Source organism: Eurypyga helias, unplaced genomic scaffold (genome assembly GCF_000690775.1).
Source record: "Eurypyga helias isolate BGI_N326 unplaced genomic scaffold, ASM69077v1 scaffold40793, whole genome shotgun sequence".
Taxonomy (NCBI): domain Eukaryota; kingdom Metazoa; phylum Chordata; class Aves; order Eurypygiformes; family Eurypygidae; genus Eurypyga; species Eurypyga helias.
In genome coordinates this window covers 625-21,528 of record NW_010241311.1, presented here as the reverse complement: position 1 = coordinate 21,528, position 20,904 = coordinate 625, and the positions used below count along the sequence as shown (strand labels likewise).

Here is a 20,904-nt window from a genome sequence, read left to right as displayed (position 1 = left end):
ACTGCCAGCTCATGTCCAGCCTTTCGTCTCACCCGTCTGAGCCGAGGAGTCATGCATGAGCTTGGGCATCAGTCGTGGGGTGATTTTCTGACCTGCTGGTACACTTCAGCTCACGTTTGTGAGATTAGCACGTGGGTAAGGCGAAGCAGGTAGCAGTCCGAGTCTCAGAGCTCTCAGATTCCTCATGGTTCCTTTGAAGACAGCAGATCTAACACGCTGTCTTCATCCATAAGCCACACACAGGAACTTATCTGATGCTCATGCGAGCCCATTTCAGTATCCCTGCTGCTCCGGGGGGATGCTCTACTGTTACGAAGAGTATCATCAAGGCCAGGCTCAGGGCTCTGAGCAACCTGTTCTAGTGATGTTCCGCCTCATCAGTGCAGGGGGGTGGACTAGATGGCCTTTAAAGGGCCATTCCAACCCAAACCATTCTGTGATTTTGTGATCATGCTTCTGTGGAACTGCCTCGAGTGTTTTGGGGTTTCTGCAGTCAGTTTAGAAGGCTGTATCATAAGCAGGCTTACATATCTTTTGTCATGGATAACGTTTTTCATTCTGAAAACGGGTTTATGATTGTAATTTTTGTTCCTCAGGACCTGTGTAAACAAAATTAAGACATTAAACTCTGTTTTTCATTGTAGCTAGTTCTGTATTTTCTAGTGGGATTTTCTTATCATGCAAATTTCTGCTTTCTTTGCTTTTATGGGCACTTGTGCTGCTTTTTTTGTGTGTGTGTCCGGAAATGCAGGTAATTTTATAACTAGACATTAGGTTTTACGGGCCTGTAATTGAACAAGGCCAATCTGTGATCCAGCATGAAGCTGGTGTGAACGAATGAGAAGATGAGGGCCTAAGTAGCAGGAGAGTTTCTTTAAACACACATGTGCCATTGACCTTCTGACAATGACTTAGTCACACCAGGAGTTATTTCACACCCACTTCTCACTTGTGCTTGTGAAAATCTTACCCTTTACAGAATTTTACTGCTTTCTCCTTAGTGTTAATCACAGTAAGTAGTACTATAGAAATAGGTCTTAAGGAATTTGAAGATTTAGTAGTATTATGGAGTAGTCTGTGAAACAAGTTGCAGTAATAGATTCTGGGGCAGCGTAGGCATTGAAGTTATCCTACCCCTTCAAAATGTGTCTCCCTGCAGTGCCAGTATAGATTATAGGGTATAGTCTGATCAAGATGCACTGAGCCAATAGAAATCTATCATTTATTTGCAACTCGAATTTGCTTCTTTTAAAACCAGTATTTTAGAACTGCAAGATCAGAATTTTAGCCTCGATTACTGTAAACCCATGCTGACCAAACCGATATTTCATTGATTTCTGAAAGTTCCTTATTCTTTGCATTACAATAGAACAAATTTTCTTTTGTGCATTATGTCGCAAGTCGTTTGTGGAATAGGGGTATCAGTGAGTTAAAAACACAGGAACACATGGGGTACTAAGAGGCTGATATGGTGAGGAAACCAGTGAAAGATGGAAGCAATTTCACATCATTTTAATCTGACAAAGCCTAAGATACCACATTTTAATGTGATAAAGTGTAAGGCCTTGGTCTTTCTCTTTTTTGTTTGGTTGTAGGTTTTTTTGTTTGTTTTTTACAAGCTTTTGGTAGCTTTCTCATTCAACAGTACGTGGATTACAGCAAGCTGACTGCCAGTCTTTTGGGGACATAAAACAGAAAAAAAGGTGGAAAAAAAAGAAAGCTTAATTTCCACTTAATTTGTTTATATTCAAAATGTATGCAGTATGTTGGTAATTTATAACATTATGGCTGTTCACATTGTAATATGGATAGTGAATTAGAATGTATTACTTCATAAATTGCAATTCAGTTATGCTCTTGTGTAATTTAACTTTGAACCATGTGTATTTTGAAATTAAACATAAACGTGAATTATTAGGATTCTGTGGCTTTGTCTTTTTAAGGCGTCATGGAGAAACTTGGGCTTGGTCCAGAGGTCCTTCTGCAGGAGAATCCCAGACTCATCTATGCTAGACTTACTGGATTTGGCCAGTCAGGAAAATATGCCAAGTCTGCAGGTCATGACATCAATTATTTAGCTATATCAGGTAGGCTGTAAAATTTCGTGTCAAATAAGGTTTTTTCCCACTTTAAATAAAGACTCAAGAATTTATTGAAAGGTTATTTTCAGATAGCTCAAATTATCTGAGGTGCAGTTTGATGAAACAGCTGAACAGATCTGAAGCGTCTCTTCCAGTGAAAGGAGGCTTTTCTTCCCTTTCTGTGTGCATCTCCCTGCTCCTGTCTCTCCAGTCGTCTCTGGCGCTTGCTTAAGCCCGCTGTAAGCTCCCTCACAAGTCAAAACTGTCTAGGAGAAATGAGGATGTTTTTCTGCCAGGTTATTGAGGTGAAGCAGTTCATTAAGGGATCCAACAAACATAAAAAGTCAGCAGAAGAAAGGAGGAGACATGGGCTAGACGGGCTGTTCGTTTTGGCAGCAGCAGCGAGTGGTTAGGCTGGATCAGCATATCGTCTCAGGCTGTACCGTATTTTCCTTCCCTTGTGCTGTTTTATCTGAATAAAGTTTCTCTCTTGGAAGAGGGGACTGGAGTTTTTATACGTTTTCTTCTTTCTTCAGGTCCTCGCTCTTAGGAAACCTGTATGTGTATAATCCCCAAAGGGCTGCAGATTGTTTCGCATGTTTGAGTAGCTTGTTGTGTGTGAAGAAAAACTTGGCAGCCTAAGCCATTTAAGTTCCTTTTGCTTTTCTGCGGTAAATACCTCTCCACTGATATCAACCTAAAGGAAAATAGGCTTAAAATAAAGTGAGGATGCTATGTTTCCTTAAGGTGGTGTAACCAGTGTGCTGTTTTTTAAGTGTCAGGTTTCTACAAGTGTGCAGTAACAGACAACAAAATTACCCAGCTCTGGTGGATTCGTGCATGGCCCCACCAACTGGTGTTCATGCTGCTGCTGTCTCTGCTGCCTCTCCGAGCCTGGGAGGGAGGAGAGAAAGTGCCACAAAACTTCTTGGCTTCCCACTGCATAAAGCATTTCTTTTAGCCCAGGAAAAGGCCAGAGCAGAGGCACTGAAAATGTGGCCACCCGGTGCCACCTTCTGTGCAGAGTCATTGTGTTGTGCAATTAAGTTTCTTTAGGTATGAATGAAGTCCTCTCTCATTAAGATTGTCAGAGAATAACAAAGAGCGAAGAAAGGATGCCTCATCTGAAACACTTTTGACTTCACATCCAGATGATTTCCAAGTATTATGATATTTTTATTGTTATTAGGATAGGTGAGGAGTCAGTGCAGAAACAATGCTACCTTAGATTGTATAAAAAAATAAGTGGTGTTTTTTTTTTTTCTCTGGGGCTGATGTAATCAGTATATTTTGGTTAGTGCTATCTTCCTAAAATTAAATAATTTGGCTTAAAATTTAACAGGGCAAGTTCTTCTGCTCATTTAAAGGAAATAGGACAAGGTGTTTGAGAGGTATCATTCCTCAAAAATAAGATTTCATATCCTGAGTATTTTCCTGATGAGCTTTGGCTTTCCTTAAATAAAAAATGTCTTGCATTAGAAACTGCAGATATAAGTTGATATGTTAATTTGCTGGTGCCTGTGACGACCCTGACTGTTAAAAGTGAGGTGTTAGTCAACGACAGGGCTTTATGCCTGCACTACAGGCTTTGGGAACTTCTTTACACTGTGCACTCAGTTGCTTGCACTTAGGAAGTGCATTAAACCATGAGTTAACTAAACAGTGCATCAGAACCATGCAGCTCTCGGGGTATTTTGACCGTATATGCTGCAAGTCTCAGATCTGAGGCCACAGGCGTAGCAGAGAGATGATCACACAGCAGAGTCTCTTGCTTGCCCAAAGGGGATCGCTGTGAGGGAACTACAAAGAGTAAGGTGACAATAAAGAGGTTGTTCAGGATGACAGAGAAATGGTAACAGAATCAAAGCTCCTTCTGAAGTAAACTGGCTCAGCCTTTGCTCTATTCCCTTTCATTTCTGCATAATTTCTGGCATAAACATAGGTTCCTCGTGTCAGTGTTGCATGCAGTCGGAGGGAACCTTTCTCTGTTACTCACCTGCAAACACTACTTTTTTTTCACTAATGTAATTGAAGAGGGAGGATAGGACTGATGTGCAGTTGTCACTGTGAAATCCTTTGTTATGATTATTAATTTGTGGGTCATGTACACAGAAGACTGTACATCTGCAATTTTCCTTTAAAGGATTCAGAGAAAAACAGTTTACCCACGTTGCTTTGAGACACGTTCACTGTGCCTATTGAATTCCTACAGGGGAGGTTCTGTGCGTGTACAGAGTACTAATACAGAATTATTGCACACAAGTTTTTTTAGATGGATTTTTATCCCTGTGTAGCCAAGTTATTAATGGTTTATCTGTGAGACTTTTACTAATCTCTAATTAATTGCATCATCACTAATATGATTTGCTATATTCTATTCTTTTGTGAATTAAAGAGTAACTATTTGCTGACACAGCTGAGTAGAGACAGAAGACTGTTGGTAGAAGTTTGATTTGTCCTGGTTTACTTGCACAGACTGAAAAGAATGAAACTTTCACTGTAGAACTGGATGTTTATAGTGAATTCTATACTTATGTTTGCTTTGTTTTCTCTGTCAGGTGTGCTGTCAAAGCTGGGTAGAAAAGATGAAAACCCTTATGCACCCGTAAATCTCCTGGCTGATTTTGCTGGTGGAGGTGTCATGTGTGCAATGGGCATTATTACAGCCCTGTATGAACGTACCAGATCTGGCAAAGGGCAGATCATTGATGCAAGTATGGTAAGTTTGGTCTCAAGGAGGGTGTGGTTTCTTAGGCTTCATTGTTCGTTTTTTTCCCTACTCTAAGTCTGTAAAAGGGAGGAAATTTGAGCTCTTAATAAGTTTTACAGTTGAGAAATCGGGAAAAGAGGTATTCCATAAAATGTCTATTCCTTCTTGTGCAAGCAGTTGTCAAATATCACTGTTCCATAACATCTTTATGACATGGGACATGTACTGTGGCTTTCCCTCTGTGTCATTCTCTATCTTTCCTTTTAGCAGTCTGCTTTCTTCACAAAATATTAGCTGTATATATCTGATGAGTAAGTTTGTTGAATGGAAATAGATTGTATAATAAACAACATCATGCATAACAGCAAAAATGATGATCCTAATGAAATAAAGAATTGCATTAGCTTTATCCAAGATACATCTCCTTGTGAGTTTGTGACAGACCATGTCTTACTAGAAGTACTGTTCCCTCGAATAATTACACTGCCATGGATTATTGCCAAGAAGTCAAACACTTTGTGTTAATGTGCCGTAAAAGAAATTAAAGGCTAAATTAGCTTAATGAATACTCTGGATTTTTTCACTGCAAGGCCACCCACTTACACACAGAGGAAAGATATGTATTTACATTTACCCTTGAAAACTATATTATCTGCAAGTGTTTTTTTTGCTCTCTGTCTCTTTTTCTGTTTTTCCTTCTAAAGAGCATTGCAATTAAAATTTCGTCTCCCTTCGAGGTGTTGTGACCCAGCGAAGGCTATGATTTGGACTTAAATAAAAAATAGCAAAACCCCATGTTAATTGAAAAAAAATCCTTTGTTGAAGAAGTCTTGAAGATAGAAGAGCAGGAGATGTTAGCTATCTTGAGTAAGGTTTTGACAAATTCACATGACATTCTGAGAACCAGGTCATGGCATTATGGTCTGGGTGAAAATTCTGTGGGATCAGTGCAGAACTGGTCTTAAAATAGTTATTAGTAGTTGATCACCAAAATGAAAAATTTATCAACTGGAATTCTACAGACATCTGTTGGGGTTTTTTTTCAGTGTTTTCTGCATTATGATGAATGAGTGATTGCGTTTGGTAAATTTACAAATGAGATCCGTGTGGGAAGAAATACAAGTACGTTGGACACTTGGATTAGAATTGAAAATGACCTTTTCAGATTGGAGAAGTGACCTGGAAAAAATTGGCTGAAATTCACAGAGACCACTGCTCTGTAGTTCTCCTAGGAAGAAACAATTAGCGGCACAAATGCAATATGAGAACAATTGGCTAAAGTACAATCCTGGGGGTTTGTAGTAGTCACAAGCTGAACATGAGTCAACAATATCATGCTGTTGTAAAACACACACACGCTGTCTTAGGGTGTATAAACAGGAAATAGAGCCAGCAAAGTTCCTAAAGTAGTTCTTCTAATCTATTCAACATTTGTAAGGCTTTAGGAAAATACTGTTTCTGACACTGGCCATCATCTTTCCAAAAAAATTACCAGTTTCAGGAGGTCTGAGAAACACAACAAAGATGATGTGAGTCTACAACCGTGACCTAGAAAGGAAAATTGAAGCTTCGAGTTTGTATATTTGTGAAGCAAAAACTATGGAGAATTGTGACAAGTCTTCAAATATTTAAAAATGCATTTCTTGTAGCTTAAGAATACTACCTTATTTTCACTATTGGTACCTTAAGTCATTAAAAGAATTTATAATGAGAAGAATCACTGTAAGTTGGTTAATGTCCTAATGAGATCTCTGGCTCACTGGGAATGCAATGTGTTCTGTCTTTTTTTGAGTTGGGTTTTTTTTTGTTTTTTTTTTAAGCCCTCAAAACTTTTCTCTTTCATTTTTTTCTTGTCTCATTATAACTGTGGAATTTACAGCTCCATGCTGATGTTCCTGGTGTCCTGTGAAATGGATGGAATATTGTCCAGTATCACTGAATGTACTTCATCTGGCACTTTGTTATGTTCCTTTCCCTTGAACAGACTTTCAGTGAGACAGTTGATGAAAAACATACATGCATCATTGACAGCAAGGATTTGATGAGCCTGTTTTTATATCTAAGTTTATTTCATGGAAGTAGCTGTTTTTAAAATTATGATACTGCAGCATTTCATCTGTCATTTTGATTTTACTTTTTTTTTATTTAATAGGCCTATTACTTAAGTTGTTGTACAGTTTAAGTACTCTGAACATGTTAAGAAATGACACATGGTGGAATTTTCTGTGGTAGAAGAGGGAAAATTTATTTTTTAGCAGCTTTGTGTCCTAAGGATTAATTTTTTTAAGTTTTCATCTTTCTTCATGGATTATTTTACTGACCACTTGTTTGTTTTTTTTCCTTTTATTGCAATGTCTATTTTCTGAAGCAGTCTAAAAAAATCAATCATTCCTTGTCTTCGAGGTTAGTAATTCTATGCTGAGATCTAAATTTCTGTGACAGAAGAATTTGTTACTTGTCTTTTATTTCTAATCGCTGTGCTGAAAGCTGAAAAACATTTTGGGAGCATTCTTAGGGTCGTTAATATACACATGAGGAACTCCTCTAGTGAAACTAAATGGATACAAAAAGGGGGTAGATGGGATCAGGCCGAGGGCTGGATCTGCATCACCTGTTCACAGTGTCCAGTGTTACTGTTGTGCTGCGTGAAAAGCAGGCGCTGGGTCCTGCATTTCAGCTGCCTACCTCAGAAGAATTAAATGCCTGGTCTGAATCCATTCGTGCTAATTGCTGTCTCTTCTCATTGACTCTGTAGGGGTCATAGGTATCATGCAGGGAGCCTGATGCGCCCCTGTGCTGAGTAGGATGCGGAGTGGACACGGTGATAGGAGACGGGAGGCACAGTTGTACCTCTGCACTCTTGCACGGCACTGGGGTAGAGGCGTGTGAGTCAGGGCCACCCTTCAGGTTCTCGCTGCCTTCAGACACAGAGCCTTCTGCTGGTGGTAGGCATCTGACCAGGCATGACTCACCCTTTGTGGAAAGACAGCCACAGGAGAGGATGGTGGTAATGACCACTTGCATAACAGTCTCATGGCAAGAGTATTTAGCTGTCCAGCAGAAGACAGATTTTTCTCAGCCTGGAGGTATTCGAAACCAAAACTCCCACATCCTAGAGGCAGTCATCAGTCACGAGGGTAAAGATTAGGTTGGTGTGGATTCATTCTCAGTTTTGTTTGAACTGTTTCACTCTGCAGAAGGAACAGAAGACTTGTGGGGCAGACAGGTCACCCGGAGGGGTGGTGCCTGTGGATTCCTGTCCCTGCTTTAGAGACTGCTGATGCCTTTAGCGTGAGGGAGCCATTAAGTGAAACACAAAACTCCTACTGTAATCTTTCTGCAGTTAGGTTTAACTGGAATCTCCCCACATTGTCCTTTTCATGTTTTGAAAGAAAGTGTCCAGGTTAGTGTGTGGTGTTCACTTGAGCTTGCCTTTGGAGGTTTGGTGCAGATGTTCGGACACCTTTTTACTTGTCTGGAATTGCAGTGGGCCTCAGGCGGGAGGTGGCTGTCCAGTTGCTCTGCCAGGGGTATTTCTAAAGTCCATTCACCAGTCCAAAACAGATGTGCTCTTTTATTTTGTTTCCAGGGAAAGTAGCACTGTATGTAGGCATTGCAAGTAGTTCTGTCAGCACCAGAATCTAGTTTGCTGTCAGAGCTTATTCTAACATTACCACCATTTACTGTTATCCTTATTTCCAATGTTTTTTTGTGAATATGAACAGTGCAAGATCTTATCATTAAAAAAGCAAACATTGTTTTGATATCCTTGCAAACGTGTATATGAAAGTGTAGAGTATTTTCTCATAGGAAAGTACTTTTTTACTGACTTTAACATATGACAGGTATGGCAGAAGTATTCCTGATTTCGTGGTAGGTAATTGAGAAGGAGGCCAACTAATACACATTAAATGAAGAAACCTTCATGACTGCATACTTCAAAGTTTGGCATTTTGTAAATTCTTGCTTGGAAAGGTAGAAACAAATAGATCTTTCCACATAAAAATTCAGTAGCTTTTTATTTTGGTTCAATCTCTGTGCTTTTCTCTATAGACAGTATTAGGTTAATTTTACAGAGCTGAAAATGCATGAATCAAAATGATACTCTAAATGATACAGCTTGGGTTTTTCTCTGTTCCACTGGAATGTTTCTGGCCATATGCTGTTACTGCCTCATGTTCTGTAACAGTTTATCTAATGCAGTTGGAAGAAAATGGATTCTGCTGGTAAGCGAAACTCTGGGATGGGATTTTGCTTGGAAAGACTGATACAAGCTTGATATTACTGAAAGGCTTAACAAACTCAATTTTCATCTGGTTATACTCCACACAGCCAAAATGTTAGGGAACAAGTTAGAACAGGATTAATCCTGCTTTCTAGTGCTGTACTCACAAGACACTTGCCTATTTAGAGGTTACCTTGCTATGTCTGTGTACTTGCAGTGATGGAAGTGGGACAATAATTTTTGTTTTAACTTGTGATGGAGATGACCTTCCCAGTTCCCAGGGTATAACACAGCTTTAACCTTTAATTTCCTTCCAGTTTTCTTCTAAAAGTAGCAATCTTTTTATAACCAGTAAATTCAAAGAAGTTAATGTGGAGAAAAATTGGAAAATTAACAGGACTGGTATAGGCATCTTGATTTCCAGAGGTTTAGAAGGCTTGATGTCTGTCAGGTACTTAATATTCTATAGAGCCAGGAAGCTTGTCCTATCACCTAAAAGTACTTATATTCTCTTTGTGAACTCCTAATGATAATGAACTCTCTAAATGAGGAAGCTTTATGTGTTGGAATACCCAGCGGGAGCTGCATTATTACATATATGCTCTGTTCACTAATTCTGGGGGATTTAACATATGCAATATAAACAATAACTGAAAATTTTAAGAAATTAAACTATTTACCAGAGATTTTGTCATTAAAATTCTTAACAAAGAACAGAACTGGTAGTAGTATTTTGTTGTTTTGTTTTATGTTAATTTAGGTAATGTGCCAGCTAATTTACTGAAACTATTATTTTTTCCTGTGGATCTTTAAGGTAGAAGGAGTAGCATACCTAAGTTCTTTCCTGTGGAAATCACAAAATTTGGGACTTTGGAACAGACCTCGAGGTGAGAACCTGCTAGATAGCGGTGCACCTTTTTACGAAACCTACAAGACCTCCGATGGAAAATTCATGGCCGTTGGTGCCATTGAACCTCAATTCTATGAAGAGTTAATAAAGGGTAAGTAGCCCTGAGCAGTTGTTTCACATCAGCACAGCATGATTGAATGACTTCTTGATTTTGATTCATGACATTGGTAACGTTGGTTTCTTTGTAAAAGCTAAACACTTCTTGAAACTGATTGTGTAGTAGTGTAGCAGTTTAGGTGACTTTCTTCTTCCACAAATTAATTTCTTTCTTTTTCATGCCTTCTTCACCTTACTCTCAAAAACTACACTTAAATTGCAGGTTTTCACCTGGAGTTGTGGTGGTGATAGGCTGTGATGTGGGTAGCTGGAGCACTAAACTATTTTTGCAAACCACTTATTTCAAGGGATTGTGAATGTACGCTAAAATGAGACTGAATTATTTGGTATTGCAGATGAAATTTCAAGCAATTTCAGTTATTTGTGCTATAATTTCTACTTAAATTTTTTCAAAAATTTACATTCATTGGAAGTAGTTCATAATATTTCTCGATAGAGCGGAATTTTTCTAGAAGCAAGTCAGTTTTATAATTTAATTTCCACCACACAATTTCTGAATTATTTCAGTGTCCAGCTATGGATATAATTTTTATATTTGACTGAAGACTCTTTAAGTACCACTATAAAATATGATTTATCTGTTTGAGAAATTAGAAGGGGTCATGCAAAATAATTGTGTGAAGTTAAAACAGAAATTTGCAAGTTCCTCTTTATCTTTGAACTATTTGTATTCTTCAGGCTTTTTGTCAGATGTGCTTTTAGCTTCTTAATGGTTATTTAATATAAGAATTATTTCTTCTGTTGCGCTTCTTTGGTAGATTGCTATGCTTTCCATACAGAATTTATGAAAATATAAGAAATACACAAAAGTATTTGGTATTTAGTCTCTTTCTGGTATTCTGAATATGAAGGATATAAAAAGTTCTTAATCTGATTTTATTTTTGCTTAATGAGTAGAATGAATACCAACAAAGGATATACCTAAAGTGGATGTGCCAGTGTTATGTGAACCACTTCTGTTCAGGCATGACTTATATCTTTGCAGAGTGAGGCTGGCAGTGAGGCAGCTCCTGATCTTACTCAGTCTCTCCCCACTGATTATTTCTTGAATTATAGCATGGATACCTGTACTGGTTTTAGCTGGGATAGAGTTAAATTTCTTCAGAATGTGGGGGGACTGTGTTTTTGATTTGTGCTGAAAATAGTGTTGATAACACACTGATATTTTAGTTGTTGCGGAGCAGTGCTTACACACCATCAAGGCCTCTTCTGCCCCTTACAGCACCCCACCAGCAACTTTTTGTGGGGATGCACAAGAAGTTGGGAGGGGACACAGCTGGGACAGCTGGCACCAACTGACCCAAGGGAAATTCCATACCAGATGACGTCATGCTCAGCAATAAAGCTGGGGAGTAGGTTGGCATGGCCCACTTCTCCGTGACTGGCTGGGCATCAGTCAGTTGATGGTGAGCAGCTGTTTTCTTTTGCATCACTTGTCTTTCTTGGGTTTTATTTTTCTCTTTCTTTGTTATTATTTTTCCCCCTCTTTTCCTAACAATTGTTTTAATTATTATTATTTGCTTGTAGTTATTAAGCTTTTTTTAATCTCTACCTATGAGTTTCTTTTTCACTTTTACCCTTCCAATATTCTCCCAGTCCCACTGAGGGAAGAGGAGTCAGTGAGTGGCTGTGTGGTGCTTGGTTTCCAGCTGGGGTTAAACCATGAGAATTCCCCTCACAGGCAGTGAGAGCCCCAGTCTGCCAGCTCAGCCCCAGTCAGCTACGTTTTGCTGACAAGAGCCTAGTCAGTGCCAGCGCCTGTGCTTCCAGGAGTTTTTGAAATTCAGGAGCATGGTAAGGTGATTCTGCCCCTCTACTCTGCTCTTGTGAGACCCTACCTGGAGTACTGTATCCAGCTGTGGAACCCACAACATCAGAAGGATATAGACTGGTTGGAGCGAGTTCAGAGGAGGCCACAAAGATGCTCTGAGGGCTGGAGCACCTCTGCTGTGGGGACAGGCTGAGAGAGTTGGGGGTGTTCAGCCTGGAGAAGAGAAGGCTCCGGGGAGACCTTATAGCACCTTCCAGTGCCTGAAGGGGCTACAAGGAAGCTGGGGGGGACCTTTTCCAAGGGCCTGTAGTGACAGGACAAGGGGTAATGGGTTTAAATTGGAAGTGGGGAGGTTTAGATTAGATATCAGGAAGAAGTTCTTCCCGGAGAGGGTGGTGAGGCACAGGCACAGGTTGCCCAGAGAAGCTGTGGATGCCCCACCCCTGGAAGTGTTCAAGGCCAGGCTCGATGAGGCTTTGAGCAACCTGGTCTAGTGGAAGGTGTCCCTGCCCATGGCAGGGGGGGTGGAACTGGATGACCTTTAAGGTCCCTTCCAACCCAAACCATTCTGTGATACTATGAAGTGAAGGTTTGAAGTTGTAAGTGGGGTATGCCTGTGGTGAGCAGGATCCCCAAGAGAGACCTTGTTCTGTACACTTTGGCTTTGTTCTCTTGCAGCCTGTGGTGCTCCCAAAGCTCTTGCACAGCTGTGGCTGTAAGCGGCTGCTTCTCTCTGTAGCTCATTATTGTTCTGTGAGTGCATAGAATATCCAGATTGGTATGTGCTGGTACATGAAACACTTAAGTCCTGGAGTGGCTCAGGGACCTGTCCAGCATTATGTGCTGCCCCCAGGTCAGATGTCATGTTTGAAAGAGCCATGTTCTTGGCTGAAGAAACTCATACTTTGACCCCTATTACGCTGAGAATAAATTCTTTGCAAACTCCAGTTCTACCCTACCAGATCTTAAAAAAGAAAGTATAGTTGATTATTCCATACTTTTCAGTTCTTTGAAATGTTATTCTCATCCAGTCCCTTGAGGTTTTTTGGTTTTTTTTGCTTGCAAGAAATGGAGTTTGAGAACAAAAATAATATAAAGCTGTATCAAAGTAAAATGTAAGCCCTTCCTCTGGAAGTTAGGGAATTTGGAATTCCAATACATGCCTTCAGGGAAAATGCCTGTATTAAATACAAAGGAAAAAAGAAAATAATAAAGCTGCTTACTCAAATACCCATATGTGTGGCTTAAAGTGATCAAATATTGGCCTGCAGTATTCATGGCTGCAGTATTTTATTCTTCTCTAGAGATTAGGTTGAATAGCAGTTACTTTTACGGTACAGGGATGGAATGGAATCTAGATTTGTTCAAAAAGAAAACAAATTCTGTAATGGTGTCCGGTCTTGTTTGTGACTTCTCAGTGAACCTTTGCTGGACAGTCCAGCCTTCTTGTATTGACCATTGCTGAGGGCAAGGCTCCAGGTTTTCTCTCTCTCAGCCAGCTTATCTAGAAAGAAGCCTCTGAAGGATGAATCCAGTGGTCAGGCACTATAACATGATCACTGACTGGTCTCTGTCTTATTTAGACAACTCTTTACTGAGGAAAATGCTGAAATTCCCTATTTTCCTCTTAGCTGCTTCTCAGAAATTTAGAGCATGAAGTTGGAGCATCTGCCTATATTGTGGCAACCACACTGAACAGTTTTATTTTCATGTGCGAAAGTATTCCTGAGGTTTACAATGAACAGAAACAGATTGATTTTAACAGCTGAAATTTCAAAAATAGTTATTCCAGCAATAAAGAACTGGTGTTTCCATTTGTAAGTAGACAACAACTGCAATCACAGTTGTGCTTGTGTTTCTGTCTGTTTCTGTCATACTGAAAAAATCCAATATACAGACTACAGTTTTCTAAGGAAATTTTGCTTTTTGCCTTTGTGTCACAATCTTTGCTTGTTTACAGTCAATAGATTTTCTTTGTTTATTTTATAAAAGTACATTTCTTAAAGTACCAGACAGAACTCAAGATTTTTTCACAATACTTTTAAAATTGGTGGTCTTTCATCATTGTATTTTAGGTGCATATTATGAATTGTTCAGATTTTCACACAGAAAATATTTATCCCCTTCAGTAGGTGTGGTTGCAAGCTTTTTAAAGCAATAGTGTACTAAGTTAGAACAGCAGATCCTTCTTGTGGCTTAGGGGTTTTTTCCTTTCTGGGATATCTGTTGCAGAAATACAATTCAGAATTTAGGCCTTTGAATGTTATAGGAAAAAAAAAAAGCTGCTTGTGAGAATTGTATTGCTTTCACAAACTCGAGGAGCTTGACTTAGGCTGAGTCGTCTGTTCCAGGCATTAATTCCCTGCTTTGAAGTAGCTTTAAAAAGGGATGTTCCAGCTACAATTTCCATAATTTTATTTCATACTCTTTTTTTCCCATAATTCTGGTCAGTTCTGCTGGTGAACAATTTGATTCTGTTCCAGATAAAATATATTCAAAAGCCACTTTATGTCTCCCAGTCTATATTCAGAGAATAGGTTACTTCTGCCCCTCCCGTGTAATAAGAACACAAGGATATGGGTGTTGCAGATTAAGAGCTGGAGATTTAAAGATTAGAGAATTGGGAAAGGAACATGATTTCTGAACCATTCGTCCCTGCTCACAGTATTCTGGTTAGATGAAGTGAAACTAATTTCCTTTCGCTTTTGGTTCACTTCAGTGTTTCCCTGCAGCATTAGGAACCCGGTGCTGGACCAGAGTGCAGTTAATGGCATGGCAAGGAAAGTTCCTAAGGGGTCTGCAGGGGGAAACTAAGTTTAAGAAAATACAGCATCTCAGTTGAGAAACTGTTGGCTTTGTAGATCGTGTTTGACAGGGAAAATTGAATTTCTGCTTACCACAAATTTATGAGTTTAAAAAAGAAAGGGTTATATCAGAAACTGAAGCTATATAAAATAGATATGGTAAATAATTGCTGTAGTAGCTGTAGTACCAGGAGTTATATTCTGGGGTCACTATAGACTATTTGCTGTTAACAAACATGCTGTAATACCTTAGCTTATATTAATTTTAATACTACAAAAGTCAGACAGTAAATAACTAAAATGCCTTTGCATCTTAGGAAAAACCTGATCTAAGAAACATGTGCTACTGATGTTAAGTCTCAGTGTTTTGGCAGAAAGAGACGGAATGTCTTCCAGCTGACCTGTAAATTGCTTCTGCAGGTTTCTCTTGATTTTTAGCAATATGTATTGCTGTACCCAGGCCACAAGAGGCATGCAGAACACAGTGTATGTTGTACATCAGGTCAGAGTAAAGGTTTGATTCTGCACTGTCCTGTGGTGTAAACTTGGTTACGTAAGGTGAACTGAGTGTCACCATATACTGATGTGGAAAGCACTATCACTAAAGTTCTGGCCGTGTATTTGTAGTACTCCTTTCATACTAGTTTAATACTCCTACATTGTGTGACTTCTATTTAAAAAGAAGGAAAAATAAATTAGGAAGCACTTGAACAACATTGTTTACATCATTGTAAAGGATTTCCACAGGGCTCTCCATTTTGTGATTGTAAAGTATTGTGTACTGTATTAAAAATCTGCTCGTGCTGAATTCAATACAGCACTCCTCTTACAATGTGCAGAGTGGACAGTTTCCCCATTACGTTTTAGACATTCCCAGTTACACATAATGTTAAGTTTTATTTGAATTCACTTATCATTATAAGCCTTAAACATTGTACAAATGCTGTAGAGGGCCAGGTCCTTGCTGCACCAAAACATGTGCAATTGTTGTAATTAGATGTGTAAATTTGGAGTACAGCTATGGATGCATTGCAGTGATGCTCTGGTAGTACTCTGGGCCTAATCAACCTTTTGCTGAACTGTCATTTTCTAAAAAATGGTTTTGTTTCAGAAACTTTGAGCAGAAAAAAAAGAATTAAGATAGTTACTTCAGTGAAAATTCACTACTGTATTAGAACATTCTAAAATTCAATTCCCTCTCAGAGTGAGAATGAAGTACATTTAGAGAGAGAACAGTGGCACACGCTGTATGGATGTAGTTTGGGAGAAAAAAAAAAAAAAGGGATTCCCATGCTAGATGGTTCCATTCAGTCATGTTGTGAAAACCTAATTTCAGAATTACTGTGCTATGAGCATACAGTTTTGAGAAGACTGCCAGCAAGTTAAAACAAGAAAATCCTGAACAAAGCTCTGCTAAGGATCCTAAACAGTATTTCAGATTAGTGTGGCTGAAGTACTACAAGAATCTGGTTATTTCCAACATACTGAAGCAACTTCACTGATTGACCTAATGAGTTCTGCTGTTTTCTCTCTCTTGAAATAGGTGCCCGATGTTACTGTGGTCTGTCGAAGTAGTTCTGTAGAAACAGAGATCTCGCTTTGTGGCATTAATGAGTGGCGTGCAGATATATGTCAGTAGCGCTGTAGCATTTAAAGGTTCTATTCTATTCTGTTCTAAAGCTGTATCACTGTAAGGAGGTGTAGTTTTTCTTTTTTCAAAAATCGTTATTTCAGAGCAGCACTGGGGTAGGCTACGGGCTTCTCTAAACAAGAATCCCTAGATGAAAATTTGAACAAAATAACTTGGAAACAAGTTGAGATTGCTTTACCAGATACTCTGTGTAAAAGATACTGTGCTCTTGATTACGTTGCGCAAAATCTGTCATCCTGTGGTATCCCAAACAACGCTGTGCTGTGTAATTGTTTCCCTGTTGACTCAGTCGCTCCTGCTGTGATTCTGTTCCTCGGCACCACAGACGGTTAGCACAGGCTGGAAAACGAGAAGCGGTAGTGCTTGGTTCAGGCTTTTTAAAGTTGAAGTCTTCAGTGGTCAACGGAAAATGAGCATGTAAGATAAAATTCCAGGTCCTGCATATTGTTCTGTTTTGCTAGAGCATGAGCAGTGTGGTTCAGCCGACTTTCCATCTGGCATGGTCTTCAGATGTAATTGTGTAATGGGAGAACGGTAGAGCTCTGTTCCTGTTCGACTGGCTGCTAGAACCCAAACCATAATTAATAAGCAAGTAAATACTTATGAAACAATGTTTCCGACTGACAAGATTTCATGCTTTGAGGCAGAATCTCAGACAGTGTGTTGTTACTTAGCTTTACTCACTGTGGAAGGCGAATTCTCCTCACCTCCTAGTTCCGAAGTGTATAGCACAGTTCATCTTTAGTATTATACCTTGAAGATTAATAATCAAATCAATTTTGAGAGCATTGTTAGGTTCTATTTAATTATGGATGCTCAACCATTATGAGTAATCTTCATCTGACCTTTTTTTTTTTCGGGATAATATGAACAGTTACGAAGATTCAATGGTAAGTTTGGTGATTTTAGGTGAAAATGACTTGGTAACTCAGTAGGGACTGATGTTTACCTTGTGGTAATACTTATTCTGATATCCGTAGGGATCTCCAATAAGACGTGAAAACGCTTATTCTGTCTTTCACTGTGTTGATTTTCTTCTGAATGTGAGCAACTGCAAGGCTGTATTTCTGGGTCTGGAGACTGGCAACTTCTCTGTGTTTTCCTTTGCAATACCAAGATTTCAAAGCACGTGCTCATTTTCAAAGCTACTATTTAAGAACCTTGTGATCAACAGTGAAATTCCTAAATATTATGGTATCTTGGGAGAACCTGTGAGCCCCAAGAAGTGCATATAGTAGAGATTATGAGCAGCAAGAAAGAACTTAAAGAACAGACGAATGGACATTATTCCCTGGATGTTTCAGTAGCTATGTCTCCCCCTCTCGATGATAAGGGAGCTGTGGAAATAGAGGATGCAGAACATTTTTTATGCCTATTTAGAGCTAAAGATCAGAAGGATTCTGTGTATGTTCTACCTGCACACCCGCACCTAGTAGCCAAGCCTGTTGCAAGTCAAATCATCAGTCTGATACCAGATGTCCAAAAATACAAGAAAGAACGCTCAAAATTGTTTGCAGAACCCTATGTTTTCACTGCCTTTTACACAGAGCTGTTGTTTTCTAAGCAGCTCCCTTTTTTTGTTGTTTGTGAAGTATTAGGTAGCTGTTCTCTAGTCTTTCTAATTTATCAAATTAACTTCTTTCTGATCCCTGCTTTTTTCTGATTTTTTTTTCCTGCTGTGTTCATGCTCCTGAATTTCAGGATGTGACTGTTTGGACAGCCTTCAATATACCACTGCTGATTTCTGTTTGATGTCATAGACTCTGTACTGTCACCATGTTGACAGGGTGGTTTGATTGCCTTGTTTCTTATGTCTGTTTTGAGATAAACCCTGCAGAAGTGATAACAATTTTTGGATATCCTTTAAGCAGGAGAATGGAAGGGTAAGGAGTGCAGAGAGCAGGATCCACGAGAGCAGAAACAGAGATGGGGAACTGGCTGCACATGAGAGACGTAAACTCCCTGTGAGAGGGAAGGTGGTGCTTAGTTACGGGAAGGACCTAGGACTTGCCTAGTTCAGGAAATTTCCAGTACAAAGCCTGTGTGTCCGTCTTCTGCTCTTGTGTCTCAGAAGGGATGCGTGTACTGCATACCTAGGTGGTCCATGTGGCTGGTCTTTGGGAAGCAGAGTTCTTAAGGAGTTAGTAAGGGCTATGGGATTCACTTTTCCAAAAGAGCAGCAGTGGAGAGCTGGAGGCTGGGAAGTGTGCTAAAGAGAGGAGAGCAACAGACAATGCTGGAGTCTGTTTGGACTGAGGGGTTGAGAAACAGGACTTTTTACAAGGGCCTGTAGTGACAGGACAAGGGCTAACAGGTTTAAATTGAAAGCGGGGAGATTTAGATTAGATATCAGGAAGAAATTCTTCCCGCAGAGGGTGGTGAGGCACTGGAAGAGGTTGCCCAGAGAAACTGTGGATGCCCCATCCCTGGAAGTGTTGAAGGCCAGGCTGGATGAGGCTTGGAGCAACCTGACCTAGTGCAAGGTGTCCCTGCCCATGGCAGGGGGGTTGGAACTGGGTGATCTTTAAGGTCCCTTCCAACCCAAACCATTCTGTGACTCAGTGATTCAGGTCAGTTAGCCTGCAGCTGACACACCGAGTCTGGGTGTATCCATCCTCACCATCTTCCCCTCTCTGGCAGAGAAATAACCCAGTTGTGCTGGACACACTGTGGCCTGCTGGATGTCCAGCTCTGGCAGATGTGTGGCTTCTGTGAGGTAAGCATATTGCTGCAGTCCAAGACCCAGTCAGCAGACTTCTGTGTTGCTACTGCCAGCTAGAGAATACAACACATATGATAGAAAATATTCTCAGGACAAAATGTTATCTCTAGGCAGCTGCTGCTTTTATGAAGTGTTTATGCAAATGAGTGTTTATTGTATGTGCTTAGTTAAAAGGCTGTAGCGGATGCGGTTTAGTCTAATTGCAAGTAATTAATAGAACATTTTATTCTCCTGCTCCCTCCCCTCAATCACAGATATCACAATAAACTTTGAATTGACTTCTAGTTATTGCGCTCTGCGGCGTTGGACTGCCTGCAGAATGCTCGCGTCTCGAGGAGCACATTCAGTTGTGGACAGCCCTTTATCTAAGCTACACTGCAGTTAAACTTTGCTTTTCTCCTTCCAGGTCTTGGGCTAGATTCCGATAAACTGCCCAGTCAGTTGAGTTTCTCTGACTGGCCTGAAATGAAGAAAAAATTTGCATCCATATTTGCACAGAAGACCCAAGCTGAGTGGTGCAGCATATTTGATGGTACCGACGCCTGTGTGACCCCTGTTTTATCCTTTGATGATGTTGCCTCACATCAGCATAACAAACAAAGAAGTTCTTTTATCAAAAATGATCAGGAAGAGATAAGTCCTAGACCTGCTCCTCTTCTGTCAAGGACCCCTGCTGTTCCATCGTCTAAACGAGATCCTTTTATAGGAGAACACACAGAAGAGATACTTCTAGAATACGGATTTACTAAGCAAGAGATTAGTAAACTTTATTCTGATAAAGTAATAGGATTCAGTAAACCAAAAGCTAATTTATAATCTAACTGTACAAATCAGACAGATTTCAGGCTGACACAGTATGTTTTTATGCCTTATAAGTGAATTATATGACAAATAACTGTTTGCATTATATAGATTTAAAATATTTTTTTAAATTATTGACGTTTTAATTTCATTGAAAACAGTGGGAGTTATGTACTGCATACATAACTTGGCCTGCAGGCTAGAATGGTAGGAAAATCGTGTTCTGAAGATCTACACAGTTTGCTTCGTAAGCAGCTGCAAATCCTCAAAATGTTTCTTTAAATACCGTATCCTGTGACGTGCTTCTTCCTTTTAATTCTTATTTACACCGTTGCTTAGTAATGTGTGTTGTTAATTACATGAAGGCAATACTTTTCATAAAATACAGTTCTTCCTAAACAAGTGATTGTGTTGTTTACTCATAGATTAGATGGGATTTTTTCCTCTATCTTATGATATTAATTCATTTGCCTTATCATGCCAAGGCAATGATCGCAATAATGCTGTTTTCTTATGTGGTGCTGTAGGGTTATTGTCATAAAGTAATTCTATTTAATAGCCTGACTACATTTTCCTAATGCAGTCTCCTGATTATATTACATCTGGAATTTCAGTTTGCCTAGAAAATAACTTCAGAACAAAATCTGTTGTTTTTAAAATAGCTGCCGAGTATTAATCCTTTCTTCTCTCTTTGGAAAAATGGTAGGCAGTTTACCTGCACAGGTTTCAAACAGTGATTATTCCATGGTGGTTTTAATTTCCTTCAAAGTTAAACTCATTTGAAACAGTTTTTTTCAAGGAAAAAAACCCCAACAAAACAAAGGCATTTGAACAGTTTTCTTTTGTCTGACATGACAGGAATTATGATATGAGGGATTGGGGTTTTTGATAATTTTGTCAGTGTGTTTACCTTGCTGAAGATCAGTTTGTTGCTTACAAAGACGTTCAAAGCTGAGATATACTTTAGCTCATTTTACATGTGTCATGCCACAATGTTAGTGTTATTACTATGAAAAAACCTTCTGCATTCTGATACATAAACACTTGGCCTGGAAGCAAAAGTGGTCTAGTAGGTCCTGACAAATTAGATAAACAATCAGCAAAAGCAACTT

At 39.5% G+C, this 20,904-nt stretch overlaps 1 protein-coding gene across 1 annotated transcript; it reads left to right on the top strand.

Moving 5' to 3' along the window:
* Positions 1–1,943: 1,943 nt before the first annotated feature.
* AMACR (alpha-methylacyl-CoA racemase) lies at positions 1,944–19,946 on the top strand (the record flags this gene model as incomplete). The annotated part of the gene is made up of 4 exons (XM_010148712.1): positions 1,944–2,087; positions 4,640–4,800; positions 9,831–10,017; positions 19,398–19,946. Coding segments are annotated over 4 exons (902 nt in total), but the record flags the coding sequence as incomplete, so codon positions are not given.
* Positions 19,947–20,904: the final 958 nt, after the last annotated feature.